Source organism: Artibeus jamaicensis, unplaced genomic scaffold, assembly GCF_021234435.1.
Source record: "Artibeus jamaicensis isolate MK-2021 breed Jamaican fruit bat unplaced genomic scaffold, CSHL_Jam_final contig_233, whole genome shotgun sequence".
NCBI classification, from domain to species: Eukaryota; Metazoa; Chordata; class Mammalia; order Chiroptera; family Phyllostomidae; genus Artibeus; species Artibeus jamaicensis.
In genome coordinates, this window is record NW_026521486.1 from 67,895,498 (window position 1) to 67,917,954 (window position 22,457).

Genomic DNA, 22,457 nt, shown 5'->3' on the forward strand with positions numbered 1-22,457 from the left:
CTGGGAATTGAACTGGCAACCTTTTGGTTCTCAGGTTGGTGCTCAATTTACTGAGCCACACAAATCAGGACTCCACTTTTATCTTTTTAGTCTAGTTATTTAAGCGTAAAATTAGATTGTTTATCTGAGATTTTTCTTGTTTCTTGAGGCAGGAACCTCAGTAATCTCAACAGTGCATAAAAAATGAAAGTAAACCACATTTGCACAGATATAATAAATTTATGTAATTTTAAACCTTTGTATAAAAAACACAAAGGACAGTGACTATGGCTATAAATCATACTGGGCAACAGGAGTTATTTTCTCCAGGGGGAACCCAATGGTATCCAGTGGTGTTTTTGTGAACATTCCTGCCTGGGTTACGATTTGAATGAGAGCAGTGCTTCTGGATTTGCCGTTGTAACTGATATGTTATTCCCATTATTCTCTTTCCTCTTTTTCCCTCTCTTTTTTAAATTTTATTTTTATTGTCGACTACTGTTACAGATGTCCGTATTTCCCCTCGCTTTGCCGGCAGATGCAGTCCTGGCTCCCTTTTTCCTCTGCTCACCACACACCGTGGGTGATGCATGTATGTTCTTTGAATAATCTCTCCACCTTCTTTCATCCAGTTTCCTGCCCATGCTCCTTTGACAGCTCTCGGTCTGTTCTGTGTATCTATGCCTCCAATGTTCTTTGTCATCTTAATAGTCAACTTAAAGTACTGATTTCTAATTAGTGTGATTCAGACACACATACATGTATTAGACTTCCTATTACAAGACATACTTAGATTTACAGTGCTCTGACCTGAGCTGAATGAAGAAATTAATACTCATGCATCAGGATAGAGCAGATTTGTTAAGTCATGGTAATAGACACGTGATGATCAGGAAACAATTTATTTCATTTTTAACACAGGCATTTATAATAGGGCAATTTATCAGCTATTTCACAATTTCTACTATAATCATATACCTCTTTGATTTTGAATTATGTTATGCTCTTAGAGATTTTTATACTAGCACCCTGCTGCTACTGTTTTAAAGTGAGTCATCATAGGTATCTTAATTTTTTACTTTTGTTATAAAGACGTTTGATTTTTCTGAAGCTGTTTTGGGGTATAATTGATTCTGGATATCATGAGGGTTCCTGCTGCGAAATTTTAAATAACAGTGTTCTAGGTTTTTCAGTAGAATGTGTTTAAAGTCCAAGCCAGCATATTATTTAAGTAAGTCACAAATTCTCTCATTGTTTGTTTTTTTCTCCCCTTTACCTTTTTGTAAATTTTTGTCATGCCTGTTATTATTTTTATCAATCTGGATTTTTTGTCTTTCTTTGCTTCTACCTTTTCTTTAATGTCCCCTTTTTAGTCTTCTTTTCGATGTTGTCTGGATTACTTGGTTTCCTATCTTTTTTGTGCTTTGTCGATTACATTTATAAAGTAGCCTGATAATCCAGATGCTTCGCTCTTACCCCTCTCCCTTCCCGCCCAGTGAAAATAATCGCTACTTTCTACACGGGACTTACAAGTTGAAAATATAATTTCATGTAATTTCAGCTTATCTAAAATGAATTCACATTTAAAATAAATTTATTTTCATTATAAAAGCCAATCCGAACTAGTACAGTTATTTTAAAATATAATCTTTTAATTTGGGGGAATATTAATAGTTAAAATCATCCCCTCCTTCCCTGCAGTCTTGTTTCCTTTCATGTAGAGAGAACAGCATACGCCTCTTTGCAAATATGCAAAACGAAAATAGAAAGAGGTATTGACATCATTTCAGAGCAGTAACTTTAAATATAGTTGGTCTATTCTTCACCAAGTTGCCCCAGTTCTGTGTTTTGAACAGCAAGGTGCTGTGCAGACCAATTTTGAGCTGTTTTTTTCCATTAATCCGAGGTTTTAGTATTCCTTTATGTCATGCCTAAATTTTGGTGGGAATGAGCAACCAGCGTTGGGCTCTGGTGAGAGGACTCCCTGGAAACGCGGCTGCCCCGCCCACTGCATGTGAGTGCCCGGCTCCGGCTTCGCTCGCTAGTGCTCTTTCCCTTAGCCACTGATTGCACGCTTCAGATGGGATTCTGTTCTTCCTTTGCTAGGGGCCTTGTGGACACATCACAGAATAATATTTCTTCTGGTTGCCGGGGTTTTTTATATTGATTCAGTGGCATATTTGATTGAAAAGTACACTAGCAAAATTAGGTGGGATTATAGAAGAGCGTTTTATTATAATGCCTTGAACTTCAGGTGTATTGTCAGTCATAATTTTTATAATTACACATTCACTTACAGTGAGGTTGTCTAAACCTTTATTTCTGTGTATCTTTCAGTCCATTACTCATTTAGGAAATATAGGAATATTTGTTGTCATTTCTTAAACTAATATTAATAGTAATAAAAAATGAGGAGGGGGAATGACATTACCACATATTCGGACAATTTTCCATGTCCCTTACTCTTGGCTACATACAGCACGTTGGTAAAGCCCATACGGAGCCTTTGATGTGAAGCGGGCACCGTGCCAAGCACTGGATAAACCTGATCTCATTTAATCATTGTAATAACTTGTAAGGAATTATTATCCCCATTTTTCAGATAAGGAAACTGATGCCTAAGTGCAAAAAGTCACAGGTTCCTTCTAAATAACTGTTTTATTCAGGGTGGGTTTCTTAGCAGAAGCCGAGGGAGGAAGAAATAGGTATAGAATGAGAGGGGGAGGTAGGAGATGTTGTAACAGAGTCAAATTTTGTAAATGCAGGTAATTTTTTTTAGTCTGGTATTTTAAGATCATGGATTGTCTGACTAACTCATTACTACGTGTTCATCAGAACAAGATCTACAGTGTTAGCAAGGAAGCCTCAACCAAAGCAGTCTTTTAATTTCTACTTAGATTGGGAAAACAATCTTTTAAATGAATTAACTGCAAATTAATTAAAATTAATTAAATGGTAGGCCACACGCTATATCAATAACATGTATAGTGCCCCTGAAAAAAAAAGAAGTACTCTTAGAGAGGCCAGTGATTTGAGAAATGTTTCTCATTGTCTTTGAAAATAATTAAAACCACATTTCAATGTTAATATAATTGCTAATGAAAAAAAATCTTGTACTAACAGAGCAGAGAGGGCAGAGAGGGACCTTACAACATATATACTTTAGCCTTGTCCAATTAGGAGGAAAAATGAAGTCCAAAGCAATGACCTTGACTTGCCCAGTCCTACAGGCAGTTACTGGCCAAAATATATATTTTAAAATAGTGTGATTTTTTTCTTTGACAAATAATAGTTTCCTTTGGGAGATAGTTTAGTGTATTATTAGAATTATTTCTACATCTTATTAAATACCATTTTTCTATATTGTAATATATTTTATTTTAATAATAACAGAATCTTATTTTATACATTAAATTATACATGTATTTATCTTATTTCTAAAGTAATTATAAAAGTTATTAAATTATTAAACTTGAAATATATAAGTTAAAAAAACCCCAAGACTAGTTATCTATAATCCCCAAACTCAGAAGCAAAGGCTGTTAATATTCTCTTGGTTATCCCGTGTTGCTTTCTAACATACAAATTATATTGTTTAAAAACACAACACAATTGTATTGTATATGATATACATATTGTATTGTCCTTAATAAAATTCAATTAAATAATATACTTCCCATATTATTGAATATTAATCTATGCTATCTTTTAGTTGCTATTTTATCTTAACTTAAAACAGTCTGTTGTTATTTTAGATGAATCCTGATTTTTAATCTTAAAGAACAATGCAGTAACAAAAATTTTCATAGCAAAATCTTTAGAAATTTTTCTTATTACTTATCTTAATTTATCAATCTATTTTGCAACTTTCCATTTAATAATTGAAGTACCAGTTTACCATGATTTAAAAATATTAGTTCCATTTCACCATAATTTTTTAACTCAGTAAATTTCTTTCCCAAAAGATACCTGCTTTTGTTTTTTTTACCTACTTGTTTTTGTTACTTTTATCCCAAACATTTATCTTTTAGGCATTTGCTTTTGTCAAGGTACAAAAGGTTAAACTTGTCATCAAAATACAAAAATAAATTTTTTTACAATGATATACTGAACTTTTATGCTTTAAAACTCGTTTGTACAAATGAACTCTGTCACAATCCTATTTTAATAGAGAATAAAATACAAAGTCTAGTAAAAGTTACATTTATTAGCTAATAACTTCTGCAATGTTAGTACCCTAGGAAAAAAAATAAAGACACTTCCTTTAGGCTAATCCCTACCCTATCCATCTCTTCTAAAGGCAGCTGGAAAAAACTGGCTCCCTGTGTGTGTGTATGATGTATACTATACCTAGAGAAAAAGAAGCACATCTTTCCTTTCTAGATGATGAAATTCCATTAAAAGATTTACTTCTTCCTGAGGCAGCAGTTAAATGGGAATGACCATGGGGATATTCACATTTTCATAAACAATCTACATGTTTGCAAGAAGAGGCTGCTCTCACTGTAATCCTGACACCAAGAATCTCACAGGACTCATTTGTACTGATCGTAACTATGGGTTCTGTGGGCTTATCAGCTTATGCTTTACAAACAAATGAGCTTTTTCATTTGTTCCTAATGACTTTGGTTTATACAGGGAGATCTTAAACTGTCCCCGGAGCAATTACTTTGCTAAAATGTTATTAGAACATCTTTACGAATTTAGCAACAAAGAGAGATTTCACTAACAATGGAAACCATTGAAAACCAAGGGTCCTTGGCAAATGCAGCACTCACAAATTTTATTTTATTCTCAGTGATAAGTACAAATAATCTTTGACCTATGCATTGATTCTTTATATGATGGGTGGATGAGGAAAATGAGGGGTTGAGGAGGTAGGAAGAGATGCTAGGAAAACTAAAGAAGCGTTCTTCTCCCACTAGACTAACCAGCTCTGTCCTTGCTCTTCTAAGGAGCTTTATTAGCCTTAAGCAATGCAAACCTCTTACCATCCGCTAAGAGAGCCATTTCCTTCCTGAGAGTTTGGGGATTTGTAGTAGAAACTGAAGTCTGTTTTTCAATGGACAATCAACAGGTTTTAGATTATATAGGTAAACATATCTGTGTCCCATTTTCATAGTAATCAAATTTGATGCACCTGGTGTGCACAGAGGGACAGCTGCTGATAGCCTGTAACTTGACCTGCATTATCTTGCAGATCACATCCAAATGATAAAGTTTTTCTCTGGGTTTATGGCTGCAGCTTCAGGTTTAGAACCTGCCCCTATTCTGGGCAGCTTTGCTTTCAAAGGCCTCCTTTGTCCAGGACAACTTTTGTGGGATTCTTTCAGGGTGCTCTGTCATTTCATTTAATACTTTTTTGCTTTGTTCCCTTTAAGTATTCCTTTTCCTCTCTCTGTGTATATTCTTAAATACACAGCTAGCCTATATGCTTTCAATGTGCCAGAGGCAGCATTTTAACAAGGATCACTTCCATTGAACAGAATAGCTGCAATTTTTTTGATTTTAAGCATATTGATGTATTTATCTGCATATTTTTGAGCTATTACATTTTATTTATTTATTTTATTGTTCAATTACACTGGTCCCCATTTTCCCCCCAACACTCTCCCCTGCCCCACCCACCACCATCCCACAGTCAATTCTCTCCTCCTCCCAGTCATCTTTGTCCTGGGTCATTTATATATGTTACATGACTTGACACTTCTTCTTTCCCCCTTTATCCCCTTTCCCCCTTTCCTCTGGCTATTGTCAGCAGAGTAGATAGTCTCACCGACATGTCTCCAAGATGAATGATTAAGCTGTGTATAAGAAATAATGATGAAAGAAAAAGTTAGAAGTGACATCTGTGGCCCATTCAACACTGAAAATTATAGGTGCATTATGATTGGCAGCTCATTGGGTAGGCCCAGGGGTTGGTGATAATACTCTTGTGAAGGATATACTAATTTTTATTTATTTTTTCCTTGTTTTTACTTTTTAATCAGATAGTGTTCTATTGAACAACAAAAATCAGAATTCATTGACAATTACTTGAATATGACTACTAATAGAAATCAATATACCTTATTTTCATTGCTATTGTAAGCTGATGTAAATAAAAATGGCTTTTTATGTATGGATCATCCCGGTTCCCAACTTACTATATAGTTGTTAACAGTGCAAACACCTTCTCTCAAAACAGTTTCCTCTCCTGCTAAAAAATGTTTATAATAGAGACATCGTGGTATTATTGTTGAGACTAGATAAAATGAGATGTGTAACCTGAAACACAGTATTGCACAGAAGCGTTATTATCTACCTCTGATGCCCCTTTAGCCAGTGTCCAGGGCTTTGGATCTCCATCCATTTATTCATTTGCATATATATCTTACACGGTTCAGCAGCAGCCAATAGTAACTACTGAGTAACAAACATATGGATTGTTGGTAGTAACTACAGTATGTGTCATTCAAGTTAGTTCTAAGGAACATAGTTTAATATTCAGTTTTTCTTTTTGCCTTTTTATATTTCTGTATGCCTTTTCTACTTGAAACCATTTCTGCTTGAGACGGTTTCAAAGGCAGTAACCAACCTTATTCAATAGACTTTGTTCCTGTACTCTCTCTGGCTCCCTCTGGTATATTACTAGCTTAATGAATTTCTCCTAGAAAGTAAACTGTTACTGTTAGGTCTAATATTAATAAAATATGCAATGGTTGGTAAGTTGATGGTTACAATATAACTTTTACTATTATTTCTTGCAAATATTTATGCTGATCTCTTGGCCAAATTCATGACAATAATACAGTGTAATGCTCTGTAGCCTGTAATTTTTGGAAGAAAAGACTCACTCTCTTTTTTAGCTGTTGATTTAGAGAAAAACTAGATGTTTTAGCTTTCTGATCTCACTTAGTAAACACGGAGGCCTTTTTTGTGACTTTATATTGTATTTACCAGGACTGACAAAGTCTTCAAAATGTGGTGGCAGTGTTTTTATCCTAAGCACTTTCAGGCGTGCTGTGTGGCAAATAGGCAGAGCAGGAAGAGTAAGGTTTCACCAATCACTGGGAAGACAATTGTTGCTACTTTCTTTAAGGGGGTGCAGGGCTAAGAGGGAAAAGAAGGAAAAATGTGAAGTTCTTTGCTGGTTTCTTCTTCTATCTCTATTCCTTTTGTTTGAAAAAAATTAATCAATCAAATAAACAAAAAAGGTTCAGTCAGCAAAGTTAAAGTAACTTTTTTTTCCAAATACTTTACTTGTAGGAAGAGATAGAATAATACCGTTTTAGCTATTTCTGGGAACCATGAACTTTGTATGATACTTCTAACAACTCCACTGATCAGGTGTCCTGATACACACGCCACAGGAATCTGAATGTAGCCCTACTCAGCTGCTGAGCAGAAGATGGAGATCATTCTACTGATAGTCAAATAGACACTTTCTCCTTTTACCAATTTGCTTCTTTAACCACAGAAGTATTTTAACCATCCACGTCCGAAATTTTTGGAAGGGATTGTTTCATCTTGTTTTCCAGAGAAAGCACTTATTATTATTAGTCACATTCAAATGATAAATGAGGAATTTTAATAATAGATTACTGAATGCACAAAGCAGATATGAATTTTAACTTTTTTTAAGTATTAGAGCATTCTTTCTGAGAACTGAATTTTTAAAATGTGATGTATTCAAGGTTTGTCCAGAAGGTATCCAGCCATGTACTATAAAAAGTAGAGACATTTATGGAGGAAGATACAAGAAACAATGTATATAGGACAATGACACCTTAGTCCCTTTCAAACTAGGCACTCTGGGACCTCACACAGTTCTCCCAAATACCATCAGCTGCCCCTGTGTATTTTCCTGAATCTCACTGATGGTCTATAAGCTCTCCCCTTTCAAATTTGATTTTAGTTTTGGGAAAAGCCAGCAGTTTCAGGTGCCAAATCTGGGCTGTAGGGGAGCTGAGTCACCTGGGTGATTTGATGTTTCACCAATAATCTCTGCACAAGACATGATGCATTGAGCAGGGATGTTGTCATGATGAAGCTGCCAATCACCAGTTACCCATAGCTGGGGTCTTCTGAATCATCCAAATAGTTTCCATGGAGGTATGTTCAAGTTTAAAGCAAAATCTGATGTAGATTCATTGCTCTACTTGCTCAGTCATTTTGAATGTGACGGCTACACAGTACACACGCTCACTCACTGGCATTACTGCCCCCACTGACTAGTAGAGTGAAGCTGTTGTTCACACATGTGCATTCCGGTCCACTCTCCTTGGCTGTCCGGTTATATTTATGTCATGCAAACCATTCTCATTTTATTAACAATGGCTGGACATTTCTTGGACAGACCTCATATATTTAAATTTGAAAGAAGAATATTTAGTAAAATATTGCTATGGCAAGTACATAGGAGAATTTATAACTTATAAATGACCAAGATTGACTAACTACACTAACAGTTTCCCACTGTATTTTAGAGTCAAAGTAAAAATTTAGTGTATTTTTAACTGTTTTAAACACAGAAGAAAACTTCTTTATAAAAATTTAGATTTTATATTTTATTGTTTATTATCCATATTAATAATATTTTAGGTTACAGAATTTGGAGTTATTTAAGAAAAATAATTTTAAAAAGTTATCTAAGAATTTAGGAGAAAAGTGTTTTTGTTTAACCCAAATTAGTCAGTCATTCTTTTTAATCAGTGCTTTCTTGTCACTCTTGGGTCTACTAATTATGAGCAAAATCTTTGGTTGATGAGTCTATTTATGTGGGTGAAAATATAAAACACTTTGTTTTTATTGGTTTCTTAAACTTTTGTGTTCCAGTTATTGTTTAAATATAGTTTCAAGGGTAGAAAAATTTTATTCAAAACTACCTTTAAATAAAATACATTAATTATTTTATTTACTTAGTTGCCAATATTTTTGAATATTGTTATTGTATAGTATTATCCTTGTTCAGATAAACTCTAATTGACAAAGTTGTCTTTTAAGAAACTGACTGCCATAAAGCAGCATCTGTCTTTATTTTCAATACTATGAAGCTTTTAATGAACACAAAACTGCCATGTGTTGCTTCCTTAGAATACCTCTAAATGTTAGAGACATTGTGTACTGCACTGGAGTTTCACTGCTGGATGAGGATGTCTGGGAATTCATATGGATGAAATTCCACTCCACCACAGCAGTTTCTGAGAAGAAAATATTATTGGAAGCCTTAACTTGCAGTGATGACAGAAATTTATTAAATAGGTGGGTCAATTAATGTTCCAAATTTATTTGTCTAATGAAAGTACTCTTGCCCTGTCTGGGTAGCTCTGTTGGTTAAGAGTGTCATCTGGACATGCCAAGGTTGTGAGTTCGCTCTCTGGTCAGGGCATGTACAAGAATCAACCAAAGAATGCATAAATAAGTGGAAAACAAATGGATGTTTCTCTTTCTTCCTCTCTCTCTCTTCTTCTTTCTAAAATCAATTAATAAAAACAAAAAGAAGACATTCTCTGTTAACCAAACTGTTTTCAAATTTACTCTATTTCCTTGAATATATTGCTAGTTACTATAAAATTTATATTCCTAGAACTAAGGAAAGCTGATGGGTTAACATATCTGAAGCTAGTTGACTTGGAAGATGGATTTTGTTTCTAACTAATTTTTAAATATATGTTTTACTTATGTATGTAAGAAAATATTTCAGCATATAAAAAAGTATTTACTAAAAGGATTTTAAAAGGAAGTTTGCATTATCAAACCAGCATTGTGACTTCTTTACTCATAAGATTTTTTTTCACGATATATATAATTAATGTGCTAATGAACATAGTACGAGTTTAATCTTCCCCCTTTTTTATAACCAGAAACTGATTCTATTGTTTAATTTATGTTAGTAAAGTTTACTCTGGACTGTTCTCTTGAAGAATATGAGAAATTATATTATGTAATTTTATAAAAATATTTATGTTATTGGACTAAAACTTTCCCCACAATTCTGTTTTTAAAGGCTTCTGAATCTGTCACTGAACTCAGAGGTGGTGCTGGACCAGGATGCAATTGATGTGATAATCCATGTGGCTCGAAATCCACATGGCCGGGACCTTGCCTGGAAATTTTTCAGAGATAAGTGGAAGATATTAAATACCAGGTAGATATGAAAGTTCAGTCATTCATGCTTGAGTTAGTAAATTAAAGGTGACATGGGAGATAAAAGCCCAACTTTCTGTGTCCAGATAATAGAGTTAGATTTTTAAAAAGTCAACCAAGATGCGTCTTGCCATAACTATTAAACTCAGAATTATTTTTAACAATTCTATAACATTATTAATTTATTAAAGATTGATAACTGTAATAACATGGAAATGTGGAGAGTAAATAGTTTTAGCAGTATAATTTTCCTTTGGAAATCTATCAAACTGTCCAAAGTTGAAGAAATTGTTGTCATTAAACCCTTATCCTGAATGTGTTATAAAAAATGATGTATCAGTCAGATTAATTATATTATAACAAGAAAACTTTACTTCTGCAGAGTTGTTTTAGGTTCTCTTCAAATATAAATATCACAAAATACCTGAAATAAAACCATGATATAAAGAAGGATCATTTGAACATTGTATAACTCTAGTTTCAATATAATTCATTCCCAAGCTATCTTGTTTCGTGGTGAGAATTTTTCAGCCTCAATTTTAGAAAATATTTTCTTACATATTTAAATATATTGTAATAAATGTTAATTTATTACTCTGATAATCTCTGTGGTATTTTAAAATTTAATTTATTATAAGGCATGTAAATGCTACTACATGTTCTCAGACTTGAATGTCCCCAGACAGTGTGCAGACCTTACTGTTCTGTTCCTTAATAACTGGTGTATAACTGGTGTTTACCTTTGAAAGTATATCTTTATTAGTTGTCCTGGTATAAAAAGCGTAATTTGAATGAATGTGTCATATTAAAACATGTTTCTGTTAACAGATATTTTGTTGTCAGAAAGCAGTGATATTTCCAGAAAGCACATTTTTTTTTTTGTATTTTCAGCTCAGAAATTGGGATGACTGGAAGATTAGAACTTGCTGTGCTGTCATGCACATAGCACAGTGAATAGCTTAGATACAAGGTGAAATTAATATATGCAAGCATTTTATTATAAAGAATATTAAATATTTACCAACACACAAAGTCTCTTTAGAGAGTGCTTTTGTAGATCAGAGTTAATTGTAATGCATTTATAATTTAGTCCCTACCAAAAAGTGTTTAGTTCCTGAGATGCCTATTTTGTCCCAGAGAATCCATGATCTCTAATCAAAAGGTAGAAAGGTTAAGGAAGGTTTTAGCATATCTACAGTTATGGCGGTATTTATCTAACAAATAGGATTGTCTTCATCTGCTCCTACTCTTCTGTCAATATTTGAATATTTGAGTTCATGGGGATGCTGTTCTAAGTTTCCCTTATGCCCTGCCCTGCCCTGCAGAATCTCCCTGGGTTTAGTTGCCATCTATTCTCATGGTTTCAATTACTCTCAGATCTTTATCTCCAACTCAGACATTCCACCTTTATCTCTCCCTTTTTCTCAGCAAACAATGTGACTACCCAGCAGTTGCTCAACCCAGATACCTAGAAATCTACATATGATCTTTCCTTGTTGCATGCAACAAATAGTCTTGAGGTCTTCTCAATTTAACAATTCCTAAGTGTTTCTTGAATTAGTCTCTTCTCCACTACAACTGCCTTAGGGCAGATTCTGATCTCTTACCACCACTGTTAATAATAGTTTTTCATCTCTCTGCCTCTCCAATTATATACACACTGCACACACACACACACACACACATACACACACACACACACACACACACACACACACACACACACACTGTACACAGTAGCCCCTTCCATTTGTCCCAAGAACCACTCTGAGAAACAAGTGTGACATTTCCCTGATGTAAAACCTTTGCTGTGTCTAAGCTTCCTAGCATGCCCTCTGACTAACCCCTTGGTTTCTTGTTCTGCTATTCCCAGCCTCCCAATTTATACACTCAATACCAAATACTTGTAGTTGTCTGCAAACACCATGTTGTTTCATCCCTCCTTGAGTTTATTTATGTTGGTACTCTGCCTAAAATTACTTTCCTCCTTGATATTCACAACTACTACTCAATCTAAATGCCAGCCTGTCCTCAAGTCCTTTCTCAAGAGCCTACAGAAAAAAAGACCTCCTCTAACCAAGGTGTATCATTTTATGATCACCACAATAAATGGAAATTATCTGTTTACAATACCATATAGTATAATACCTGCAATAAAGGGATGGTGCCTTATTCATCTTTACATGACTATAAGCAAAGTATAAGCAAAATGATCTTGGAAAAAGAATTATTTTTATTCCTGTACAGTTAGCCATTTCTTTAACCACACAGCAATTATGAATATCACTTATATTATTATTGATTGCATATTTATTTAGCTAACTTTTTTAAAAAATATATTTTATTGATTATGCCATTAGAATTCTATTCCCCCCTTTATTCCCCTCTACCCTGTACACCCCTCCCCCACCATTCCCCCCTTTAGTTTATGACCACGTGTCTCAAGTTCTTTAGATTCTATATTTCCCATACTATTCTTGCCCTCCCCCTATCTATTTTCTACCTACCGTCTATGCTACTTATTTTCTGTACCTTCTCCCCTCTTCTCCTTCTCCCACTCCCCTGTTGCTAACTCTCCATGTGATCTTCATTTCTATGGTTCTGCTCCTGATCTAGCTGCCCTCTTAGTTTGCTTTTGTTTTAGGTGTGGTTCTTAGTAACTGTGAGTTTGCCGTCCTTTCACTGTTCATCTTTTTTATCTTCTTTTTCTTAGGTAAGTCCCTTTAACATTTCATATAATAAGGGCTTGGTGATGATGAACTCCTTGAATTTGATCTTATCTGAGAAGCACTTTATCTGTCCTTCCATTCTCAATGAAAGCTTTGCTAGATAGATCAATCTTGGGTGTAGATCTTTGGATTTCATGGCTTGGAATACTTCTTTCCAGCCCCTTCTTGCCTATAAGGTCTCTTTTGAGAAATCTGCTGACAGTCTGATGGGAACTCCTTTGTAGGTGACTACCCCCTTATCTCTTGCTGCTTCTAGAATTCTCTCCCTCATTTTAATCTTGGCTAATGTAATGATGATGTGCCTTGGTGTGTTCCTTCTTGGGTCCAACTTCTTTGGGACTCTCTGAGCTTCCTGGATTTCCTGGAAGTCTATTTCCTTTGCCAGATTGGGGAAGTTCTCCTGTATTATTTGTTCAAATAAATTTTTCACTTGTGGCTGTTCCTCTTCACCTTCTGGTACCCCTATAATTCAGATGTTGGAACATTTAAAGATGTCCCAAAGGTTCCTAAGCCTCTCCTCATTTTTTTGAATTCTTGTTTCTTCATCCTTTTCTGTTGGGTCATTTTTTTCCTCTTTCTGGTCCACTCCTTTGATTTGAGTCCCAGTTTCCTTTCCATTACGATTGGTTTCCTGTGCATTTCCCTTCATTTCAATTAGTTTAGCCTTCATATGTTCCTCTAATTTTTGACTAAAATCAACCAGTTCTGTGAGCATCCTGATCACTAGTGTTTTGAACTGTGCATCTGAAAGTTTGGCTATTTCTTCGTTGCTTAGATTTATCAGCTCTGGGGCTCTGAGTTGTTCTTGAGCCATGTTTTGATCTGTTCATGCCTCTTACATGTGAGGAGTGCAGCCTTAGTTGTTCACCAGGGTGGGGCCACCCAGGTCGCTGCTTTGTGACGCTGTATGTGTGGGCGGGGTCAGAGAGGGACAATGGCAGTCCCCTCCGCCACTTTCTGCCACTGGGGCCTGCATGGTCTGTCTCATCACTTCGCTCCTTCACCCATTTATCTGCGCTCGAATGTGTGACTGTGGTCAGCCCTCAATGAGTCCACCACCTTGCGCCCTTAGTGGGTCCGCCTGCTACTCCACACCTGGGATCCACCTACAGCTGCCGGTGTGTCTGGGTTGTGCACCTGGGTTGCCTGCCCAGGTCGGTCCGGTGGATCTTTCCTGCCCAACCCCACTCTGCTGCTGACTCTGCCCCTCTTACTGGTTTGGCTGAGGGGTTCGTTGTTGTCAGACTTCCACGTAGTTCAATTTTCTGTGGTTTGGCTGCGTTTTTGTTGCTAAACTTTGTTGTTTTTAAACTTGGTTGTGTGAGAAGGCACAGTGCTTCCACCTACGCCTCCATCTTTTCTAGCTAACTTTTTCTCATGGAATAATTCAGTGTTGGTATTATAACAAATTGTAGCAGTCATCCAGTTCAGTCCTCTCATTTCACAGATGAGAAAACTGAGGCTTCCACAGCTAAATTATGTCAAGTTGTACAAGTAAGAGCAGCATTAGAAAATGTTTTGTGGCCATGTCTGGATCTTCATGTCCAAAAATTTATTTTTGGTGCATTTTTCTTAGTTCTGAGTATGATAGTTCATGTTAGGTATACTTAGCATAAAATAGACAAATCAATAAAGTGAAAACTCTTGCCTTGGGCCATGAGTCAAGTAATTATGCTTGTGTTAGAAGAATTATGCAATTCAAATGAACAACTGGATATTTTATTTTAATACAGACATGAAAAAATGGTATTCTTTTTAGAAGCATTTTTGAGGAATTTGGCTCCGTTTCTAAGCATGGAAAACGAGAATGCCAATGTCAGTTTTGACTGACTAGACCGAAGGATCTGTGTGATGTACTGATAGTGCTCAGATCTATCTTGCAGCCCCGTTTTCCTTTATTGGGATTGTTCTTCCTGGTGAGCTAGGTTAAAGTTGACAGTTTTAAAATAGTTATTCCTCTGGCCTTGGATTTGAAATATAATAGTAATTCTTGCATCTAATTTTATGGGGTTCCTTTTTATGAAAATTTGCTGCTGTTCATATTTCTCTTAAATATTGTGAGCCAAATCAGGTGTCATCTGCTGGTATCTCATAACCACAGCTCTTTGCATCTCCCTGACTCCCTGGAGAAGTGACCCTGAATGCTCAGAAATCTGGATGGCATTGAGACACCGCTTGTCAAATGGAACCCTTGAGAAGGATTGTAAAAACTCTTTATAGTAGTATTCCTATTTTTAATTTTCAATTACAGTTGACATTCAATATTATACTAATTTCAGGCATATACCCCAATGATTAGATATTACATACCATACTATGATCATTCCAATAAATGTCGTACCCATCTAACATCATGCATAGTTGCTAGAATATTACTGACTAGATTCCTTATGCTGTACTTTACATCCCTATGACTGTTCGGTAGCTACCAATTTGTTACTTCTTAATCCCTTCACCTTTCATCCATCCTCCCAATATGCCTCCCATCAAAATGTTCTCTGTATCTATGAGTGTTTCTGTTCTGCTTTGTTTATTTTGTTTTTGTCTTTTTAGATTCAATTGTTGGTAGATATCCATTTATTGCCATTTATTATTCATATTTTGATCTTTTTTCTTCTTCTTCTTAAAGGAGACCCTTTAATATTTTTTTTGTAATACTGATTTGGTAGTGATGAACTCCTTCAGCTTTTTCTTGTCTGGGAAGCTCTTTATATGTTCTTTGTTTCTAAATAAGAGCTCTGTCGAAATAGAGTAATCTTGGTTGTAGGTGCTTGCTTTTCATCACTTTGAATATTTCTTGCCAATCCCTTCTGGCCTGCAAAGTTTCTACTGAAAAATCGGCTGACAGTCTTATTAGAGCTCCCTTGTAGGTAACTCACTGCTTTTTTCTTGCTGCTTTTAAGATTCTCTTTAACTTTTTTTTTGAATTTTAATTATGATGTTATTGGTGTAGGCTTTTGGGGACTTATTTTGTCTAGGGAACCCTGTGCTTCTTGGACTTGTGTGTCTATTTCCTTCACCAGGTTAGGGAATTTTGCCATCATTATTTTTTCAAATAGGTTTTAAGAGACCAAGAAATAGTAGTATTTTAAAATTATTGCCTGTATTAACATTAAGACTTATTTTTGTCTTTTGAGGTATGGGGAGGCATTATTTATGAATTCCAAACTTATCAGTGGAGTTACAGAATTTCTTAATACTGAAGGCGAACTCAAAGAGGTAAATATTTTAAGATTTATAATGCTTTTATTTTATAAACATATGAAACTTTAACTGTTTTCTTCCAACAGAATCATATTCATTACTTTATCTCTCTCTTACACACACAAGCATACTCACCCATACTAAAGACTTTACTTCGTTAATTTTTTACAAAGACATTTTTAACATGTTGAACATTAAATGCCTTCTAGAAGTGTTTGAACAGGATATTCCAACCCACTCCTGACATTTTTAATCAAATTAGCTGCTTGTCAGCTGATGCGTGAATCCAGTTTAGGATCCTCGAAATAACAAAACTGTCCTGTCGCAGTGACTCAGTATTTGGATACAGAAGATCAAAGTTGAAGGTGAGGTACTGAACTTGAGTCTCACTGCTTTCTGCTCAGGCCTGTACAGAGAATGTATAACTGGATCTGATGCTAACACTTCATTCTATTCAGTCTGTTAAATGGAATTAATTCATATGTTCAAAGGGAGTATATCTGGCAACATCTATTGACATTAATAGTTTGTTTAATATTATGCATGGCACAATTACAAAGAAATTTCATTCATGAGAATATACTTACTTTTTTAAGGACCAGTGTCCAGTTTGTGGCATATCTAACAATTCCTTTTCTCTATGGTTTATTTCTCTTGAAACCAACTATTGTTTCAACAAGTTACATCTCTAATAGAGAGGGGTGTGAAATAGGAAGGGGTAAGTATGTAGGAGGAAAGAGTAAAATATAGGTACTTTTAATTGATTAAAATGAGTGGTGCTTCACACATCTATTTCTTTTTTGCTTGCTGCTCTCTTACACTATATCACATAGATGAGATATGTATTGAGAATCATGGTTTCCTCAGGTTTCGCTGGTGGAATGCCTGATGCTTTGACCTAGAGCCAATCCCATCGATCAGCCATCCCTCACAAGCATCAACCCTGGCACCACCCTTAATATCTCCTGATATTGCCCAGTTTTGTCTGATGATCTCCCATGCACTGCTTTGGGTTCTTTCACACCATGCACTAAGCTAAGTCTCCAATGGTAATGATTTAAAATCTAGTTTTTATCCCTGCTACATGTGTTCCCAGCCCTGAAGGATTTGATTTTGAAAGTCTCAGCATATTTCACTATATTTTTAATACAGGAAGATAAATGGAAGGTCTTTCTTCATATTCATACAAAGCAAAAAGAAGAAGCAATTAAATTAATGACTGTTTCCAATTTTGTCTGTATTAAATGAAGTACTTTTAAATCCATGATTTTATATTCAATAACCTGGGAGTAAAAGACTCATTTAGTCACAACCTGTACAGCTGTTGAGTGAATGCAGCAGTGAACAGTCTTTCCCCTCCTCTTCCTTTCCCTCTTCTCCCTCCCTATTGCTGTTTTCCTTCTCTCAGCTTCTCGCCCCCCTGCCTCTCCCATGGCCCCTCTCCCTCTTCTTCTGGCCTCTAACTTTGCATGTCTTTCATATATGTTTTTGTTTTGGTCATATCAGGCCATAGGGGGGAAACATCTTTTAAATTGACACTTGACTGATTTTTATGCATTTTATGATTTTTATGTATTTCACTTATATATTAACTTTTTACACTCAATTTAATTGCATTGGAAATGTTCCAAGACCCTTATATGAAACATGCAGTTTCAAAACTGACACTAAATTATGACTGTTCATCCATTACCTGCAAAGCAGCTGACTTGACAACTGGAGCTCCCTGTCGTGTGAGCTGTGCCTCCTTTCACGTCACAGCTGTGTGCTTCACTTTCTAGCTTCCAACTGTGGCCTGGGGCATCTTCATCCTTTCACTATTTAATTGTTGGTCTGATTAGGGACCACTGCTGCTGGGCAGGATGAGGGTTTCATTTGTATTGCTGATGACCCCTTTCCAAAAATATAGAGGGGCTGAGTCTCACTCTTCCATGGCCAATGAGCCTCATGAACAGAAAACCCAACGTGCTCCCTTTGGATATGGCACACTCCTGTTTCAGCAGTTTATAGGTCAAAAGGGAATCAGCATCTTTGTGAATTCTGAAAACTCACTTAAGATTTGAATGATCCCCATCACTTTAGGGGCATTAAGTAGAGATACTTACATTCTTACATGGTCTCATCCTCAAAATTGCATTCTAGGCCCCGGCACTGGCAATTATACAGCCCCAGCAATTTGAATGATATTTCTCCATGAGGCAGTGCTTTTTTTCCCTAATTTTAATCTAATGGAAGTACAACCACATGGACCATCAGAGGCTCTTGCCACTTTTCCACACCAGTGTCCTCAAAGCAGTACTCTCCAGCCCTTGTTTTCATGCGTCTTGAACCTAATGTAGAACACTGTTGTAGAGAATATAGAGCCCCTGCATTGCATACATCCCATTTATAGATAATTGCCTATTTGGTGATGTTTAGGGTGTAAAGTACCCTAAAACAAGAATTTCATAGAATGCTAAAATGTTTTTAATAGAGAAATTGACAAAGGTGTCTAGAAATTTTATTGTTTGAAGAGCAGGGGGAAGAACTCTGACACCTTACTGTTACTTTATTAAAATGCCTAAACTTGTAATGTTTTTATACTATAAAAGCCTAAGATAGCATAGATATTTAGGAATAAAAATAATAAAAACTAATAGCAGCAGAAATCTTGCCAAGGATCTGCAGAAATAAGCAAACTAAAATGCCAAATGCTTCCCATCTACCCCATGGCCTCTGAAGTGAGGCAGGAGTCTGGAAGGCATGGCGATCACTCCCCAGGACCAGTTAGAGGGCTGCTTTGACCACCTGTTTGCTAGAAGAGCTGAGGAGAAATAAGGGGCATAAAGTCCATTTATGCCAACTAGGGAAAGTGAGCCAGATGTCTTCTGATGAATAAGCTACTCCGAAGATTCATATGAGTCACCTCAGGCTCTCTGAGCTCACGAGGGCAGTATTTAGTGCACTTAAAACGTGATTTAAGAGACCTCTTGGTTATGTTTTCTACTGAGTGCTCCTTTGCAGGATAATCTGACCTGCTATTCTGTCAATAGCACATTCGTATTCAAACCTATTGTTTGCCTTTAAGGAGGACTTAGAGATTTATTTCATGTGTTCAAGCTAGCATGCTTGTCTCATCAAGAAAGCCACAACATTCTCCACAGAGTCAAAGTCACCAGAGGGTCATTATCACTATTTGGCATGTTCAGGGACTGCCTAGGAAAATATATAATAAAGCAGAACACATTTTATAAGTAGTAGATGTAATTTTTTCCTGATTGATATATTATATAAATAATGTACAAACATACAATATAATATATATGTTTTCATAATAAATGAAAACACTAAATTCAAAACATAGATCCACATGTATTATTTGTTGTTCTAAGATAGAGACTGAATTTCTTTGAACATATCTATATAAATGCAAATGATGGGATTAATGAGCTAAAGTTTAAAAATGTCATTCAGGTGCTTCCATTAAACTTCCTTTTTACATATGTGTACATGTTATAGGTCTATGTGTGTGGCATAATGGCTGAAATAAGGGAGCTATTCAATAATTTCCAGTCTTTTCCTTTTTTTCCCTTTCTTTAGTATGTGTCTATTCAGTCAAATAAATAGTGCTGATAAATCTTAGTTGTGCATTGGATACCACATGTTTGTTATAAATAGCATAGTGATTTTGAATTCTTATAATAGCTACAGCTCTGAGACATGATTATCCATTGCTAATGTGGTAGGTCATGGTGGTTTGTAAGAAAGTAAAGGACAAACTTTGAGAAAACCCACCAATATCATGTAATTAAAGTAATAGTCATAAACAAACTATGCTACCCATAAACTGACTTTTAGATTAATTCGAAAGTTATAATTTACTCCATTTTAAACGCCCTTCGCCCCATTTCTCCCTGTCCTTGGTCCAGTCCTGATGCACTGCCTTTCCCTCCTGGCATATTCTCCCTGTGGTACCCGCCATGGGATGAATCACACCCCACACTAATTACATCACATAATGTGTCTGAGTCACAAGTTGATTTTTCACATTTGTCTATTAGCCTCGCAATTGCTGGTTGGTTGCCAGGTTCTTAAGACATCCCAAACAGAAGGAAAAGCTGCTAGCATTGACTCTTGATATAAAATCCTTGAGCATTCCCAGAATATGTACTCTTTAGAGAAAAATCCCATATCCATAAAAATTATGACAAAATATTAAAAAATGGGCTGGGATGGGAGTAAAAGGCAGAAAACTCTACTTGAACAACAATTAAAATTAAAAAAATAAAAATTACAACATTTTAATTTGGTGTTCAAATTCTCTGGTTTAGTGAGACCACGTTCCTCATTCATGTTTTCTAAGTAGTGTTATGCAGGTGAGGGCAATGCAGTCATCCCATTTTTAGGTCCTCACTTTTTTTCCCTCAACTACCCAATAACCTCAGTAATTCCCTTGCCATTGAAGATAGTGTCAAGCCCTTATACTGCTTATTTGGAGAAGATGAAGAATAATTTTCTCTCTAGAAACAAAAAGTGAACCTTGATCCTTATATTCAGTTCTAAGGCTATTTAGAACTGAGCCTATTATGAAAAATCAATTAAATATGTCTGTTTTAATATTTTTCTTTTTTTATTATTGTTCAAGTACAGTTGTATGAAATAAGAGCTGATTTTTTGGCTTTTTAACCATAATGTCCACTCTGTTTTTCCTTTCAGTTCCCAACTAAATCACACCTAATGGGCACAGTCATATTGCATTTCAATACTAAGCTCACCCCACATACTAAGTATACCTTCTATAGCGACTGTGGAATGTTGTTTCAAATGGATTCTCATCTACCTATGTTGAAGATGAGCTCATAAGACATACATATTTACCATTGAAAACTTTTTATTTTCAGCTAAAGAACTTTATGAAGAGCTATGATGGAGTAGCTGCTGCCTCTTTCTCAAGAGCTGTGGAAACTGTCGAAGCCAATGTGCGCTGGAAAATGCTGTACCAAGATGAGCTTTTCCAATGGTTAGGGAAAGCTCTGAGACACTAATACGTGTCTCAAAAACAACTCAACTCAGAAATTCTGTGAAAAGCTCTGCTTTATGTAGAATGAAGAAAATGGCCCGATTTTCAGTGTTAACGTGTGGGAGGAATTTTTTAAAAATTGGTTTTGGGGGATTTTTTTTCATTCATTCGGTTTTGTTTCTCTACTGGGTGTTCTTTAAAGAAACCCCTGCAAGTGAAACTAGCCATGCTTGCTTCAGCTGTACATTCCTTGCTCTACAGGACCAAGTATGGTAGTGGTGCATGTCGATGTTGCAGTCAGTCTGGAAAAACATATTCAGAATATTTTGTGCATGGTTGTATGGTCCTGCCTGTGTTTCAGCATGCTTATTTAAAATGTCCAATATTGTGTGTTACATGTTACATCCAGGATGGGCATTATGCAAAAGCACAAATATTATCTGTGACAATCAGTGTTGCAATGAAAGGAAAAGTAAAACAGAAAAATTATATTCTTAGTCTTGGGCATTGTAAGAGGTAAAATAGCCTTTAAGTGATCAAGGTCAATTATTTCAGCACTTGGATTGTCTTGACATGACTACTGTTTTGTTAGCTCATTTTCTTTGAGTTAAAGTTGTGTATATGTTACAAAAGGCATATAGATACTGTATGCATATGTATATGTACATAGGGAAGTCCCATATGCATATAGTGTGTTGTACACTGAACTTCTGCAAAGAATCAAGAAACATTTATCTCTTTTCATAAACTTCTGCAAACTTTGAAAAAGCTGAAAAGAATTTATGTCAGCACTATACTTCTTGAAAATTTTCCTAAGTTTCTCAGCTGTTATGAATTCTTCATTTACTTCCTTAACAGTGGTCTACTCTACTACATAAAAAAATGAATTCAAACAAAATTTATTTGTAAACTAAACAATTTTCTAATTCTCCTAAGTAAGTGGCAGCTTTGCATTCTAAATATAGATTCTGTTATCATTTTGGTCAAGCTTCCTATTGCATAAAACAATTGTGCTTACTTAAAATTATTAATGCTGCAGAAATATTTATTTTTCCATTTTGTTTCATCTCACGTTGGGTATCTGGACAGTTAAAATACTCACTCTGTGTGTTGGTTGTGTCTATGAATCTAATGCTCCATTAAGCAACCATACCTCAAATGTGTCTATTAGCCTTTAATGACCTTTGATGACAGTCATGCCATCTATTAAAAGTTGATAGGTTACTCTCTTGAACAAAACTTTTTCTTTGGCATTGACAATACTTTTCTTTGTGTTATATAACATAAAGTATTTCTAAATGCTATTCTCACCCAGTAGGCTAACCCTCCAAACGTTGCTTAGATGCTCCAAATTGACATACTTTATCATTATAAAATACCAACAGAACTATTGTACATAAGCCAAATGTTTGTGGACC

General features: G+C 35.6%; 1 protein-coding gene across 1 annotated transcript in view; it reads left to right on the top strand.

Moving 5' to 3' along the window:
* The window catches only part of TRHDE (thyrotropin releasing hormone degrading enzyme), a 386,150-nt gene extending 364,269 nt beyond the window's left edge, over positions 1 to 21,881 (top strand). Inside the window, exons 16-19 of the mRNA XM_037154152.2 lie at positions 9,055 to 9,222; positions 9,968 to 10,108; positions 15,974 to 16,055; positions 20,921 to 21,881. Of these exons, the coding sequence (XP_037010047.2) occupies positions 9,055 to 9,222; positions 9,968 to 10,108; positions 15,974 to 16,055; positions 20,921 to 21,064 (535 nt within the window). The 3' untranslated portion in view covers positions 21,065 to 21,881. The remainder of the gene's footprint in view (positions 1 to 9,054; positions 9,223 to 9,967; positions 10,109 to 15,973; positions 16,056 to 20,920) is intronic.
* The last annotated feature ends 576 nt before the right edge of the window (positions 21,882 to 22,457 follow it).